This window comes from Cryptomeria japonica, chromosome 11, assembly GCF_030272615.1.
Source record: "Cryptomeria japonica chromosome 11, Sugi_1.0, whole genome shotgun sequence".
Classification (NCBI taxonomy): Eukaryota; Viridiplantae; Streptophyta; class Pinopsida; order Cupressales; family Cupressaceae; genus Cryptomeria; species Cryptomeria japonica.
In genome coordinates, this window is record NC_081415.1 from 578,475,072 (window position 1) to 578,488,318 (window position 13,247).

Sequence of the window (13,247 nt, forward strand, 5' to 3'; positions counted from 1 at the left end):
GGTAATGAAGCTTGATTATCTTCCTTATTCAAATATTTTATTTCAGTCATCTTTGGATCAATGCAAGTGAATGCATTGTTGATTTGAACCTATTACTTTTCCATTGACCTTTGTTGGAGCAACATCAATTACTAAATTGCCTACCAATTGACCTCAAGCATTGGATAAATATACTCAAAAAATAGACCAAAACTTTGCCTAATTGACCTACCACAACTCTAAACATACTCATTACACACCAAAATGTGATTCCTAACTTCAACGTCATTTGTGTGCCTTAAAACATGGTGTATATTTTTGCTAATATATAGCACTATTATTTTTTAAAGGCAGCCGACGTATAGAAGTTATTAGAGATGAATGATTCAAGTGCAAGATCATGAAATGCAGACAATATCGATCCTTTGAAAGAATTAAAATGTATTAATAAATAAATTGAATTGAATTATCTATAGCTTCCTATTCCAGTTGGGTTGGAGGAATCAGGATTAGAAGATAGAACCCCTCAGTCAGAGAGTGTAAGACCAAAATGAAGCAAATGCGACAATGCCACACAGAATAAACAGACTATTTAGACGACCTTCATTCCTCATCTTTGCTTCCCTCAGTTTTCTCTGTTCTCTCAAGTATTTTTGATAAGATTCCAAAATCTGATTTTGGTTGTTTGTCCTTGTGCAATCTAAAGCCCTTTCCAGGATAGCCAGACTCTGTCTCCCATTAACACGACCTCCCATCATGTCTTCCAGTTGCATACTCACTTCAGTCATCTTTAAGCTTGTATTATCACCATCTGAAAGTCTAAACTTCATCACCAACTTACATTGCACAGCTTTGTAAGGCAATATTTTTTGGGCAGGTAATATGGAGCCAAAGGTTATTACAAAGTCCTTATCTGATGGCCAATCTCTCATTCCATTCAAAGGATTCCAACTTGAAAGATTAGCAGCTTTCCCTGTTCTCCTGTTTATAACAATCCAGCTTAACCTAATATTCTCCATAAATTGTCCCCAAAATTCACCATCCTTCCTCTGCTTGTCGACAGACACAATTTTGGGCAGCCCATCTGTAATGGTATGGTGCTCATCAAAGTTAAGGATGTCAATCCTGAAAGGGCAGTTACAGAACCACCCCTCAAAATCTCCAGCAGAAGGGATTCCCCAAACAACTTTGGAAACTATGACTTTATCCTTGTATTGTACATCCACAACTGAGATAAAATCGGAGGGAACGGCAGTACCATCACATGGATTTTTCAGATCATTGCACTTGGATTCTGTGGGAATAGTTTCATAAGCAACGAAGGGGAAGCAGCTTGCATAAAACTTTCTAAATCCACCCAACGAGGCAGAGATCAAATCTTTAACATTTGTGTCCTCAACAGAAGGCCACATAGAACAGCAAGCTTCTTCCCATATCCTTTCTTCTTTTACAACAGACCAAAACTCTGAAGAAACACATCCAGCATTTGCAATTGTTTTGCCATCCACGCGGCCTAAGATCCCTGAAATAACATCACTGTTCAACATCCTGTCTATCTCAGTCTTTTGTCTGACTACTCTGCACTAGAGCTACTAATAATTTAAACAACTAATTGGGACCATATACAGAATGGACAAAGCCTTTGATGTAGAGAAAACTCGAAGAATCCCAATGCAGTAGCATAAACACCAATGTTCGTCAACAAATCTCTGCTTTTTGTTCAGAAATCCAATAGGTAAGTAATGTGTATGAATTGGGAAACTCGCCAAATTGGGCTGAGTGAAAGAGAGCCTCATTCAGCCTTTTAAAGCACATTAAGAGACGGCTGCAGCCAGTTCAACGCATGGCAGATTGTGTGTGAACTTATCCATTACAAATGATTCTTTAACAAGCATAACACGTGGAAAGAGCTCGCTTCAAGTTATCTAGAATATTCAATCCGAATGAAACATGTTTTGATATAATGCGATCTAACGGTGAGAATTCGATGTGCATTGATAAACATCAACCATCTCCGTCGATTAGGCTCGTAGAGTGTGCCTTTGTAATGCCGGCTGTTTGGATTACGTATTTGGCTATAGATTTTGTCGGCCTGTCCGAAAGATATCCTGCACACCTCTCTCAACGTGTTTGCTGCTTTTTAGCGCTGTCGTTGCATGCTTTATTTTAGCCGTTTTTTTATCTCCTTGGTTTTAGCTTTCATACGTACCTAATCGTCGCCGGCTTTTCAAGGAAAAAGGAATCTTAATTTTTTTTTAAACTTTTTTTTTAATATTAAAAGGTAGTTGTTTAATTGATTAAATATAATTGGTCCATTTTTCTTTATTACACGTTTCTTTATTTGAAATGGACAGCCTGAATTTCATGAGCAACGGTCTACAATGCTTTAAAATGATGCAAGACGATCAGATCAATCTGCACCGTTCATTACAAATTATTCATTCAATGCTTTCATCGTCATCGTTTTTCGTGTGTTTGTAATTGTTCATAAAATAATTTACATAGGGGAGAGGAGGCAGAACATGCGTACCCTAATTTCGGGGTTGTGCGATACGTGGACCCACATACCAACTTTGTGTGATGTTCATGTAGACCGTTGAGTTGGCTACCCAAAATCAAACGTTTACATGTCACCCAGGATTTTTGCTCAGTCATTATTGACTAGTCAGAAAATGTATCGCTTCGAAGTGTCGATTGGAACGTGAGCGGGCCCACCCCGAAACCTACCATGCTTTCCATCCATATCGAACCGTGTGACTGCATGATGATCAACAACTTGCACACGTTACCGACCATCTACTCTTCCCAATACTCTTGACGCCACATTCAAATTTCAACTACAGTGGCATTAAGTACACATTAACAACTTCACAAAAGAAATGAATTTGCAGGAGATTCTAACACGAAACGAGACTGCTTGTACGATAATCATATATGGATGGCACTCAAACCAATACGAAATTTATAAAATATTTGACAGATGGATAGCACTCGAACCAGTACAAAATTTACAAAATTGGATGTGTGTATTCTGGCTTGAAAATGACAATATGAATTGACTAACACGTGTGTTAGTTGCGCATTTTACACCATCGATTTTGCAATAAACGACTACGATTGACTAACATGTCACTATCACGTTATACGAAAGATCTCTTTGGAACCAGAATAGCTTCGACCAAATTTACATATGTAATAGGACATTATACCCAAACCATAGCCTTCACGTACTATTCGATTTCTAATAGCTGATTTTTTCACGATTTTTCTCTTGATAAGAGAACTAATTTTTATTTGATTACCTAGGGGAAAGGACCCAGTAGTTGAGCATGTACCAATTGTTGCGAGAGTTGTTGATACCTGTTGTTCCAAAAATTGAACAAATAAAACCTATTGTTTGAAACAAAAAATATCAATTTTTGTTAGGAAATGTACTAACAGTTGTTAGGAAATGTATCAATAGTTATTAAGAAATGTACTAATATTGTAAAAAGTAACCAATTAGGTGATGCCATATCAGTTGCACAACTATTGGGGTCTCTTTTGCATGCCTATTGGTCTCACTTTTTTGGGGGGTTGTTTTGGACACCTTGGCAAAAAGCATGCTGATGTGGCATCATATTTGATGATGTGGCCCTGAAACCTTAGTTATAAGCAGGGGACTTGCCAAGTAAGCTGCTATAAAAAAATCGAAGTGATTTGAAATTTTCAAGTAGGATTTTGAGAAGCGCGAAGTTAGGGTGCACAACTACTGGGTCCTTTCCCCTATTTGGTTTTCCATTCTTACTTTATACCACATTGATAGATTGAATGGAATGTGAGAACTAATTCGCTAACCTATGTTTCTAAATTAATAAAAATCTTTTGACTTAATTTTTTTAGTTTATTACCATGTCTTTAATGGGAGCTATATTTCATGTTTTTTATAATGTATATATATATATATATTTTAGTATTAGATATATTGTTTAATATTTAATTGTATTTTCTTATTTTATAGATAAAATAATATTTGATTTTTTTTCAATAGATAAAATTTATATTAAAATTATATTTATATTTATTATTATGTATTATGTTTTATATAATATATATTTTAAAATAAAAATATAATATATAAATAATAAATTTAATATTTATTAAAATATCAAATAAATAATATGGAAAAAAAATTATGTTTATTATTTAATATGGTTGTAAATGAGGTACTTAATGGAATGATGGGATTTTGCCACTTTCTCGTTTGTCAACTATTTTGCTAATTTGTTTTCTTTTATTTCCATCCCTCAAATTTATTTTTTCGTTTTCCCCCTTCTTGCTTTATAGGAGGTGGTTGTTATTCTTTTGTAGGGTTTCATAATATCTTTTTGTTAAACTATGTTCATTTTTTTTCCTCATTCAACATGCCATCATATGTGTAGAATAATATGGCACATAGACTTTTATGAATCATGTGCAACACAATCTCTCTCTCTCTCTCTCTCTCTCTCTCTCTCTCTCTCTCTCTATATATATATATATATATATATATATATATGTCCTTCTTCATCTATATCTCTCTACCTGTCTCTATCTTTATCACCCTCTCTACTTCTCTCTACCTCTCTCTATATATTTATCTCCCTCTTCCTCTCTCACTCTATCTCCATCTCTACCTCTCCATATTTATTCTTCCATCTCTCCATCTATTTTTATCTCATTATTCCTTTGTCTCTCTCTACCCCTATATCTCTTAGGCTCTCCCCCTCTCTTTATATCATTTCCTATTTTCATCTCTCCCTCTCTATATATATCTATGTATCCCTTTCTTCTCTCTCTTTACCCCCCCCTCTCCTTCTCTCCATTTCCCTCTCCATCTCAATTTATATTTTTGTTTTTTGCATTATATCTATCATCTTACCTCTCTCTCTCTCACTCTTCCCTCCTCTCTCTCACTCTTCCCTCCTCTCTCTCCCTCTTTCTATCCCTACCTCTCCCTATTGCAAACATAACATGACCCTGTTGATAAATGAAGCCTTATAAGTGGATGCATAGTTGATTTAAATCTATCACTTCTCCATTGAAATCTTTGTTGCACAAACATAATTTCCTATATGGCTTGCCAATTGACCCTATGAATTTTTTTTATATTGAATCAAGCAATTCACTTCATTGCTTGTACAAATGTATGCAAAAAATAGACAAAAAAATCTTAATTGAACTTTTTCGGTGTACCCATTGCACACGAAGGTGAAATTACTAGTTATACTATCAAATGAGATTTGTTTTCTTTAGAATCAAGGAATAAAATCAGATTATAATTTGACTTTTATCAAATGGAAAATATTTATTTATTAAATTAAAAATAGTTGCATCTTTATAGGACTAAAATTGAGATTGTACCTTAATTGATTTTGGTAAAGTAGATGTCTCTCATTCTTTATTTTCAATTAAAAAATATTAATTTAAATCATGATTCTCGCATCAACAAATTACAAAAAGATATAATTTTTCTATGAACCCTTTAATAAAAGAATTACTTTTCAATGTTTAAACATATTTTATTTAATAAAATATATAAGAAATATATTGTTTCAAAAAAAATTATATTCTATTTTATAATGTTAATTGTATCTTATAACAAAATTATAATGTCATCCATACTCATTTATCCTTATTCATTTTTTAGATTTTTTGCTTTTTCAAGTATGTTGTTTCTTCTATTTGTCAATAATATTACAGTGGCATCCAAATATGTGCTAGCATTCTAGTTTACTTTCTCAATAATAAATTTAGAATTCAACTTTATTCATTTATGAATCTTCTTACTTTGTCATTCATGTTGTTTTCTTTTGTTTGTCAATTATTTTATATTGAAGTGGCATCTAACTATGTGTTAGTCTTCAAATTTATATTTTCAACAACAAAATTAGAGTCAATTGTTTTAATTACATTGAGAGGCGAACCTACAATGGCAACACGGGTGGAGTGGAATGGTGTGAGCGGGTTTAAAAAAATGTTAAATCAAATAAACAAAAAGTCGATAAAATAAAGCATTTAATTAGTCATAACTTTTTGAATTGCCATAATGTTTCCATTCAAAATAATTAAATAAATATCAAGTGAAAAATCAAGGTAAATGTATAACTTGGAAAATAATTATTGTTGAAAACAAAATAAACAAGCAAAATTTCATGAATGAAAGGTATTATTTATTTTTTAAATTTTAAAATTACCAATTGATCTATCTTTTTAGATAAAAATTGCATTCAAAATAAATAGTTATAGAATATAAATAAATAATTATTAGAAAATAAATTGGTCAAAATAAAATAGTGAATAAAATAGTAATTAGTTATAACAAGTAAATAGTAAATAAAAAAGTTATTAGTAAAAATTTTAAAAAGTATTTATAAATAGTAAATAGTTTTACTTGATAAAGGATTAAAATCACAAGAAATTAAATAGATTGAATGCTTTTATGTAATTTCGGTATTTTTTATAACAAATAAATTCTACTCTCATTGTTTACTTTTAATAACTAAAATAAATATATAACATCATAGATTAGCATGCTTGATTGATATTGTTTGGCATCTTTTAGATAGATGTATTAAAGATATCTAAGCTAGTTATTGAAGAATAAAATAATACTTCAAATAACTATACATAAATAATTAGATTACTTAAATAATTAAAATTAAGTTTTAAAATGACAAATATATAAATTATATAAATCCAGATGTGATATTTGGTAAGAAAAATGAAGGTGAAAAATGATATAGAAGATATTAATAATTGATCCACTATAATATTTGATTTTTAAGGCTTTCTTACATGATTATTTTGAATTTAATAAATTGATTTTGTTTCATTGTTGTTCATATACATGTTATAGAACTAATTAATAAAATTATACAAATAATCCAACACATGAATCTCAACCTAAATGTATGGGAATGAATTAAGAAAACAAAATTTGCCTACAAAATTAATCTCTGTGTGAAAAATATCTAGCTTGTAACCTAAACTAATACATGTGGTAATCAATTGAACAAAATCTTACTGTTAGAATGAATGTTCATGTTGAATTTTTATATTTAAATTTCAATAGGGACTAATAGTGTTTACAAACATTGTTAGGGAATTTATTAAATTACAAGGGTCATTTTCTCCTTAGTTGAACCATTAGGATAACTGATTTAATGGATTTAGAGTAATGATCAAGGATATAAAAAAATGAAATAATGGACCTATGTTTATTTATATTTCATAATTAGTTATTTATTGCTAGATTCCTAAGATGTACTTCTAATAGAAAAATTAATACAAATGTGTGCTAAGTCAAATTGTAATGACTATTAGAAGGAGGTTAAATAGGTTTAACCTGAATTTTAATTATTAAAAGTTAAGGTTTAAATTTGTAACTACAAAAATGACCTTGGTCAAGTATACAACTATAAATATGATCAAGAGTAATAAATGGGGGATCTTATATTTTTTTATTAAGGTAACCAAGGTTTTGAAAGGGTCCAAAACCTTTTACAAAGGGCTCAAAAAACAAAAACTAAGAAAAAATTGAATAGAAACAACACAACAACCAACCAAGGCTAACAACAAAGATGAACCATAGCTAGAGATAGATCTTGCACCCCTCATTTCCAAAGGCTTGGAGAGTGAAGTAGAGTCGATCTTAGGAGGACCACTTTTCCTCATATGTACAACTATCTAAGATGGGTATTTGTCCAAGTTTGAATCCATAAAGAAAGAGAGAGGAGAAGCCCCCTTAGAAGGCTTAAAAAGTGCATCCCTTCATCATAATTAGGATGGACAAAATTAACAAGAGTAGAAGGAAAAATAGGAGTTCTATAAAAAAATGAGAGAAAATTTTTGGAATAAAAAAGATTGGCTTTAAATCCTTTGAAATAAAAATAAAGTCATCCTTTGAGGCATCATCAAAAAAATTGTAGGGTGTTCATGAGGAGCATTCTTCCACCAAGTTAAGGAAGAATATCAATGAACATAAAGAGAGAAATCAAAGACCGAATTCCAAATAGGGAAATATCATAGATACAACAAAAATTAATGTCCTCATAGTCAATCATCTAGCACTAAGACATATCATTAACTTGAAGAACAATTTCACTAAACAAAGATTTTGAATGATTTACTTCAACTAGAATATGAGCATCATAAGTGTAAATGAAATTCCTGGATGCCGATTCGACCATCAAGAATCTACCAATAGTAATACCAATAGCCTCATAAGTTGAACTACACTAGAAGAATAAGGGAAGATAAGACAATCTTACCCAAACTGGTGAAATATCAATAGATTCTTTCAAAGGGTTTAAAGAAGAAGACTAAGTGCAAACTGAGAAGAGATGTGAACCCCACATCCATGTGCCATCATCTAATAAATCTTGAGTATAATCAAAAGAATCAAAGCTTTGACAAATAAACCTCTCACATAAGTGTAACATTCCATTTTACCCTCTACAAAAGGAGACCATTGATAAGAGATCCATATATGCAGATCTAGAAGAGAAGGCCAAAAAATAAAATGCATACAAACCAACCATTTTACAGAAAAAAGTCTTCACAATCTAACACATATTTCCCCATAGAAGCCACAAGAGCAATAAAAGTGCATGGAAGTGGCTTTAACTTATAGGAAGATCCCTTAACCAACATTAAAATAGTATGAACAAGTGGTGAAGAGGCATGCACATGACATCTAAAAAATAAGGAGAGGTTGTGTGCATAGCAGCAACACCCCCATAGCCCCAGATGTCAACATAATGTCAGCAACAAAGGATTTGACCCCAAGACCCACTTGTAGAAAAATGGAGTCTAGAGGGGAAGGCACCAATGACAAATTGACCACAAGCTCTCTATACATAGGTATGAGTTTCCAACTCAGACGAGGTAGGAGGGGGTCAATTTGTGGGCATATAAGCCCATTAATGGAAAAACATGAATGGGTAGACATTGCGAGAGGAGTCATTTTAATTTGACTTGGGGGATAATATGTTGATAATATTATGTAGACTACTAAAAATGAAATCTTGAAACATAATAAACAAATATAAGTTATTGGTTAAAGCAATTTGGTTAACCATTTATATATTATGGAGAGATATTTATAATATATATAGCTACAAAAAATCAACAACAAATAAAAATAAAACTTATAAGACTAGATGTATATAGAGAAAGACCTTTGAGAAAAAAACTACTCTCAAAGAGAGCATGAGTATTGTAAATCCAATAATAATGTTATATTAATGCATCCAACTTTTTCCCACCAATCTAATAGTATTTAGAAAACATGTAACAATGTTGACCTATAAAAGATTCTTAATACAACTATCCAAGTTATCCAATTATTAGACAATTGGAGATGAAAAACCATGAATGGCTTCTTAAAAAAAAAATTTAAAATACAATGCTTACACGAGTTAATCCAAATATACCTTCAAGAATATTAAACTATGTTTGCAATAGATTTCACCATAAGAACCCATGGTACACATCCCCAAAAGTAATGCTTCATTTGTAAGAATATATTATATGCATCAACGATATGTCATAACAAGATGCTACACATAGTCTCCTAATAGTACCTAAGAATGAAGAAGTGATGTAAATACATTCTAAGATTGCCACTATAATAAGAAAAATCCCACCTACTATGTAATCTTGCTTATTTAATGCCATTACAACCAATATACAATTCAACCAAAGGAAAATTATTGATAAATAATGCGTCCAATCATCCCTAGACATCCATGTACCCATTTCAGTGGTATTTAAGATAAACAAAGTACATCAAATTTGTAAGGTTAGTATCACCTTAGTCTTGATATCTAGGGATTAAGGCCAATCTCTAGGTGATGTCATGAGAAAAAATCACGTAAGAATATATGTCACAGATATATTTTTCTTTTTGTTAAAGGAAAATTATAACCTTGAAAAGGGTCAATAACATAGAACACAAGGGAATGGGTATACAAATTTCACCATTATATTTTGCCTCCTCTTTGATATGCATATGAACTACGAGATAGATACTTGGAAAAGTGAGATAAGTTGTCAACATAGAAATTATATATTTCAAACATAGTGCTAAAAGATACATGTGTGTAAGGTATGTAGATCATGAATGTCAATCACATATTTACTCTCTATTGTAGAGTTCTAACTTTTCATTTTGATCTAGAAAGGTTTTAGCCTCCATTATTGGCTAGAGTTTATCTTTTAGGTCTAGCTAAATCTCTAGTCCTCGTAAAGTTGTTTGTGAGTTTATTTGTCCTTATTTTTAATTATATTAGTAAATAACTGCCCAATAAAATAACTCAAGTCATGAATCTCAATCGCTTGAGCCCCATTATTTAATCAACCCTATGCTTCTTGCTAACATAATACCTTTGGTTCCCTTTTATTTTTAACATTTTAAATTTCTACATTATATCCTAAAGTCGTAAGTTCCCAACTAGTTTTTCACATGGTAGTACTTTGTTTTTTATTAAATTAAATGGGGAAGGGCCCAACCCATTACAGATCTATCACCAACAATAAAAAACATGGACTGGAACAAAACCAGCCACCAAAAACAACAGTATAGAGCTACCGACAAAGAAACAATGAAGATGGAACCAAAAGAATAACAACTTATTTAGAAATAGAGCTTTGGAACTATACAACTTACATCCTAGTATGAGAAGAAGATGACTTATGAAATGTCTTCCTCCGATGAACAACTGTCCAAATAGATCCATCAATACAATCAAAACAGAGCTATAATCAAGTTAAATTCACATTAACTTTTATGAAAAAAATTTGTACACTAATTACTGCATCAAAAGAAATTAAAAACTATAAGATTACACTTTTCACCCTTACAAAAGAATAAAAATAAATTATGAAAGTTTATTGAGGGACCATGGAAATAGGACTACCCCTCGGCTACGATTTGTAGAAATTTGAGGGATATCTTCATTGTAAGATCCCATTGGGTAAAAAGTACAGTTCGCAAAGTGGTCGGTTGGAGCCTGCTGAAAGATATAACTCAAAGACAACCCAATGACATCATTGCATCCATCTTCCTTTCAAACTTGATGGATTTTCCGAGGGACAAGGGGATGGTTTTTTCAGTTGCATAACTTATATATGAAATCTATATTTATCCAATGAAGCCAAAGATAGCCCTTCATGGGTATGATCCCAGCAATGTACGATCCATGCTTGTGGAGCATTTTCCCTTTCACTATTATTTTGGTGAGTGAGATAACAGTTTTCATTTCAATTTTATGGTGTTCTCTCTACTTTGGTTGAAGGATATCTAGATATTGAAGGTTAGTTTAAGAAAAAGGTAAAAGATATAGAATGTACAATCGGGTTCCATGCAAGGAGAATCAGTGAAAAGAGGAAGCAGGAGGAAAAGAGACCAATGAGACATGGCGAAACATCACAATGAATTAGAGTTGAATAATTTTAGTATAAAAACAAAAATAACTATCCAGACTTAAAAATAAATTAAAATGTACATATGAGTAAATTGAATTTAGGTATCTATACAATTTCCTATTTTAATCTGTCTAGCAGTGACTTGTTAGAAGGAACAGCGCTAGAAGATAGCTGTTCTCAGTCTGAAAGCGAAAAAACAAAATACAGCAAATGCAACAATGCCACCCAGAATAAAAAGAGTATCCAGACAACCTTCACTCCTCATCTTTGCTTCCCTCAGTTTACTCTGTTCTCTCAAGTATTTCTGATAAGATTCCAAAATCTGATTGTGATTCTTACTCCTCGTGCACTCTAGTGCTCTTTCCAGGATAGCCAGACTACGTCTCCCATTAACATGAGCACCCATCATGTCTTCCAACTGCATGCTTAGTTCAGTGATCTTCAAACTTGTATTACCACCATCTGAAAGTCTGCACTTCATCACCAACTTACATTGCACAGTTTTGCAAGGCAATATATTGTGGGCAGGTAATGTGGAACCAAAGCACATTACAAAATCCTTATCTGAAGGCCAATCCCTCTTTCCAGACAGAGGAATCCAGCTTGAAAGATTAGCAGCTTGCCCTGTTCTCCTGTTAATCACAATCCAACTTAACCTAATATTCTCCATAAACTGTTCCCAGAAATCACTACCCTTCCTTTGCTTGTCAAGAGGCACAATTGTGGGCAACCCATCTGTAATAGCATGATCCTCATTATAATTAAGGAGATCAACCCTGAAAGGACAGGTGCAGAACCACCCCTCAAAATCTTCAGCAGCAGGGATCCCCAACACAACTTTAGAATAGATAAACTTATTCTTGTACTGCACATCCACAACCGAGACAAAATCAGAGGGAACAACAAACCTATCAGATAGTTTTTCAAGTTCTCTGCAATTGGAATCGCTGAGAGTACTGCCATAAACAACGAAAGGGAAGCAGCTTGCATAAAAATTTCTGAATCCACCCAAAGAAGAAGAGATCAATTTCTTAACATCTGTGTCCTCTACAGAAGGCCACATAGAACAGCAAGCTTCTTCCCATATTCTCTCTTGCCTTGCGACAGACCAAAACTCTGAAGAAACACATCCAGCATTTGCAAGTGTCCTCCCATCCACACGGCCTAAGATATCTGAAATAAGATCCCTGTTCAACATCATGTTTATCTCTGTGTTTTAACCCACTCTGCACTACCTAGAGCTACTGATATCAATCACTAAATTGTTCCGGACCATACACAGAATGGGTGAAGGCTCTTGAAAAAGAGAATTTTGGGTATTCCTCCTTCCAAGAAAAGATAAGCAGTGGCACAAACTACAATGTCCTCAATTTCACAAAAACAGAAAAGATCTGAATCTGCAGAGCCTCATTTATTGTGCTAATGTTTGGGTGTGGACAGTTTTAACAGGCTGCTGCCAGTTCAAGGCATGACAGATTCTGGTGACCATATCCTTATAGAAGCTTCTGCCAGTTCAACTCATGGCAGATTCTGGCTGACCTTATGGAAGCTTCTGACAAAAAACATGACATCTGGATAGAGCTGGCTATGTGGCCAACCTTTAAAATGCCAACAATGTGATTCAGCTCTAAAATTGAATTGAACGAAAATATTTTTTAATGGACCAACTGTCAACGTAAATAATCTAATCAGCGGTGGGGATTTGATTTGCATTTTTAAGCAGGAACCGATACCGTCGATTCTGTACGTTGCGTGTGCAGTGTAACGCCGGTTATTTGGATTACGTATTTGGCTAAATTTGGTCGGCCGAGGGCAATCCA

The 13,247-nt window shown here is 32.9% G+C and overlaps 2 protein-coding genes across 2 annotated transcripts; both read right to left on the bottom strand.

Annotated features, from left to right (window-relative positions):
* Window positions 1-456: 456 nt before the first annotated feature.
* LOC131045608 (F-box protein At2g27310) lies at window positions 457-1,738 on the bottom strand. The gene has a single exon (XM_057979205.2). It carries the CDS (start codon window positions 1,524-1,526, stop codon window positions 510-512), a length of 1,017 nt encoding a protein of 338 aa, XP_057835188.2. The 5' UTR covers window positions 1,527-1,738; the 3' UTR covers window positions 457-509.
* Window positions 1,739-11,564: 9,826 nt separating this feature from the next.
* Window positions 11,565-12,887, bottom strand: LOC131045609 (probable F-box protein At2g36090). Its single transcript, XM_057979207.2, has one exon. The coding sequence runs from the start codon at window positions 12,626-12,628 to the stop codon at window positions 11,588-11,590; it is 1,041 nt and encodes a 346-aa protein (XP_057835190.2). The 5' UTR covers window positions 12,629-12,887; the 3' UTR covers window positions 11,565-11,587.
* Between the last annotated feature and the right edge of the window lie 360 nt (window positions 12,888-13,247).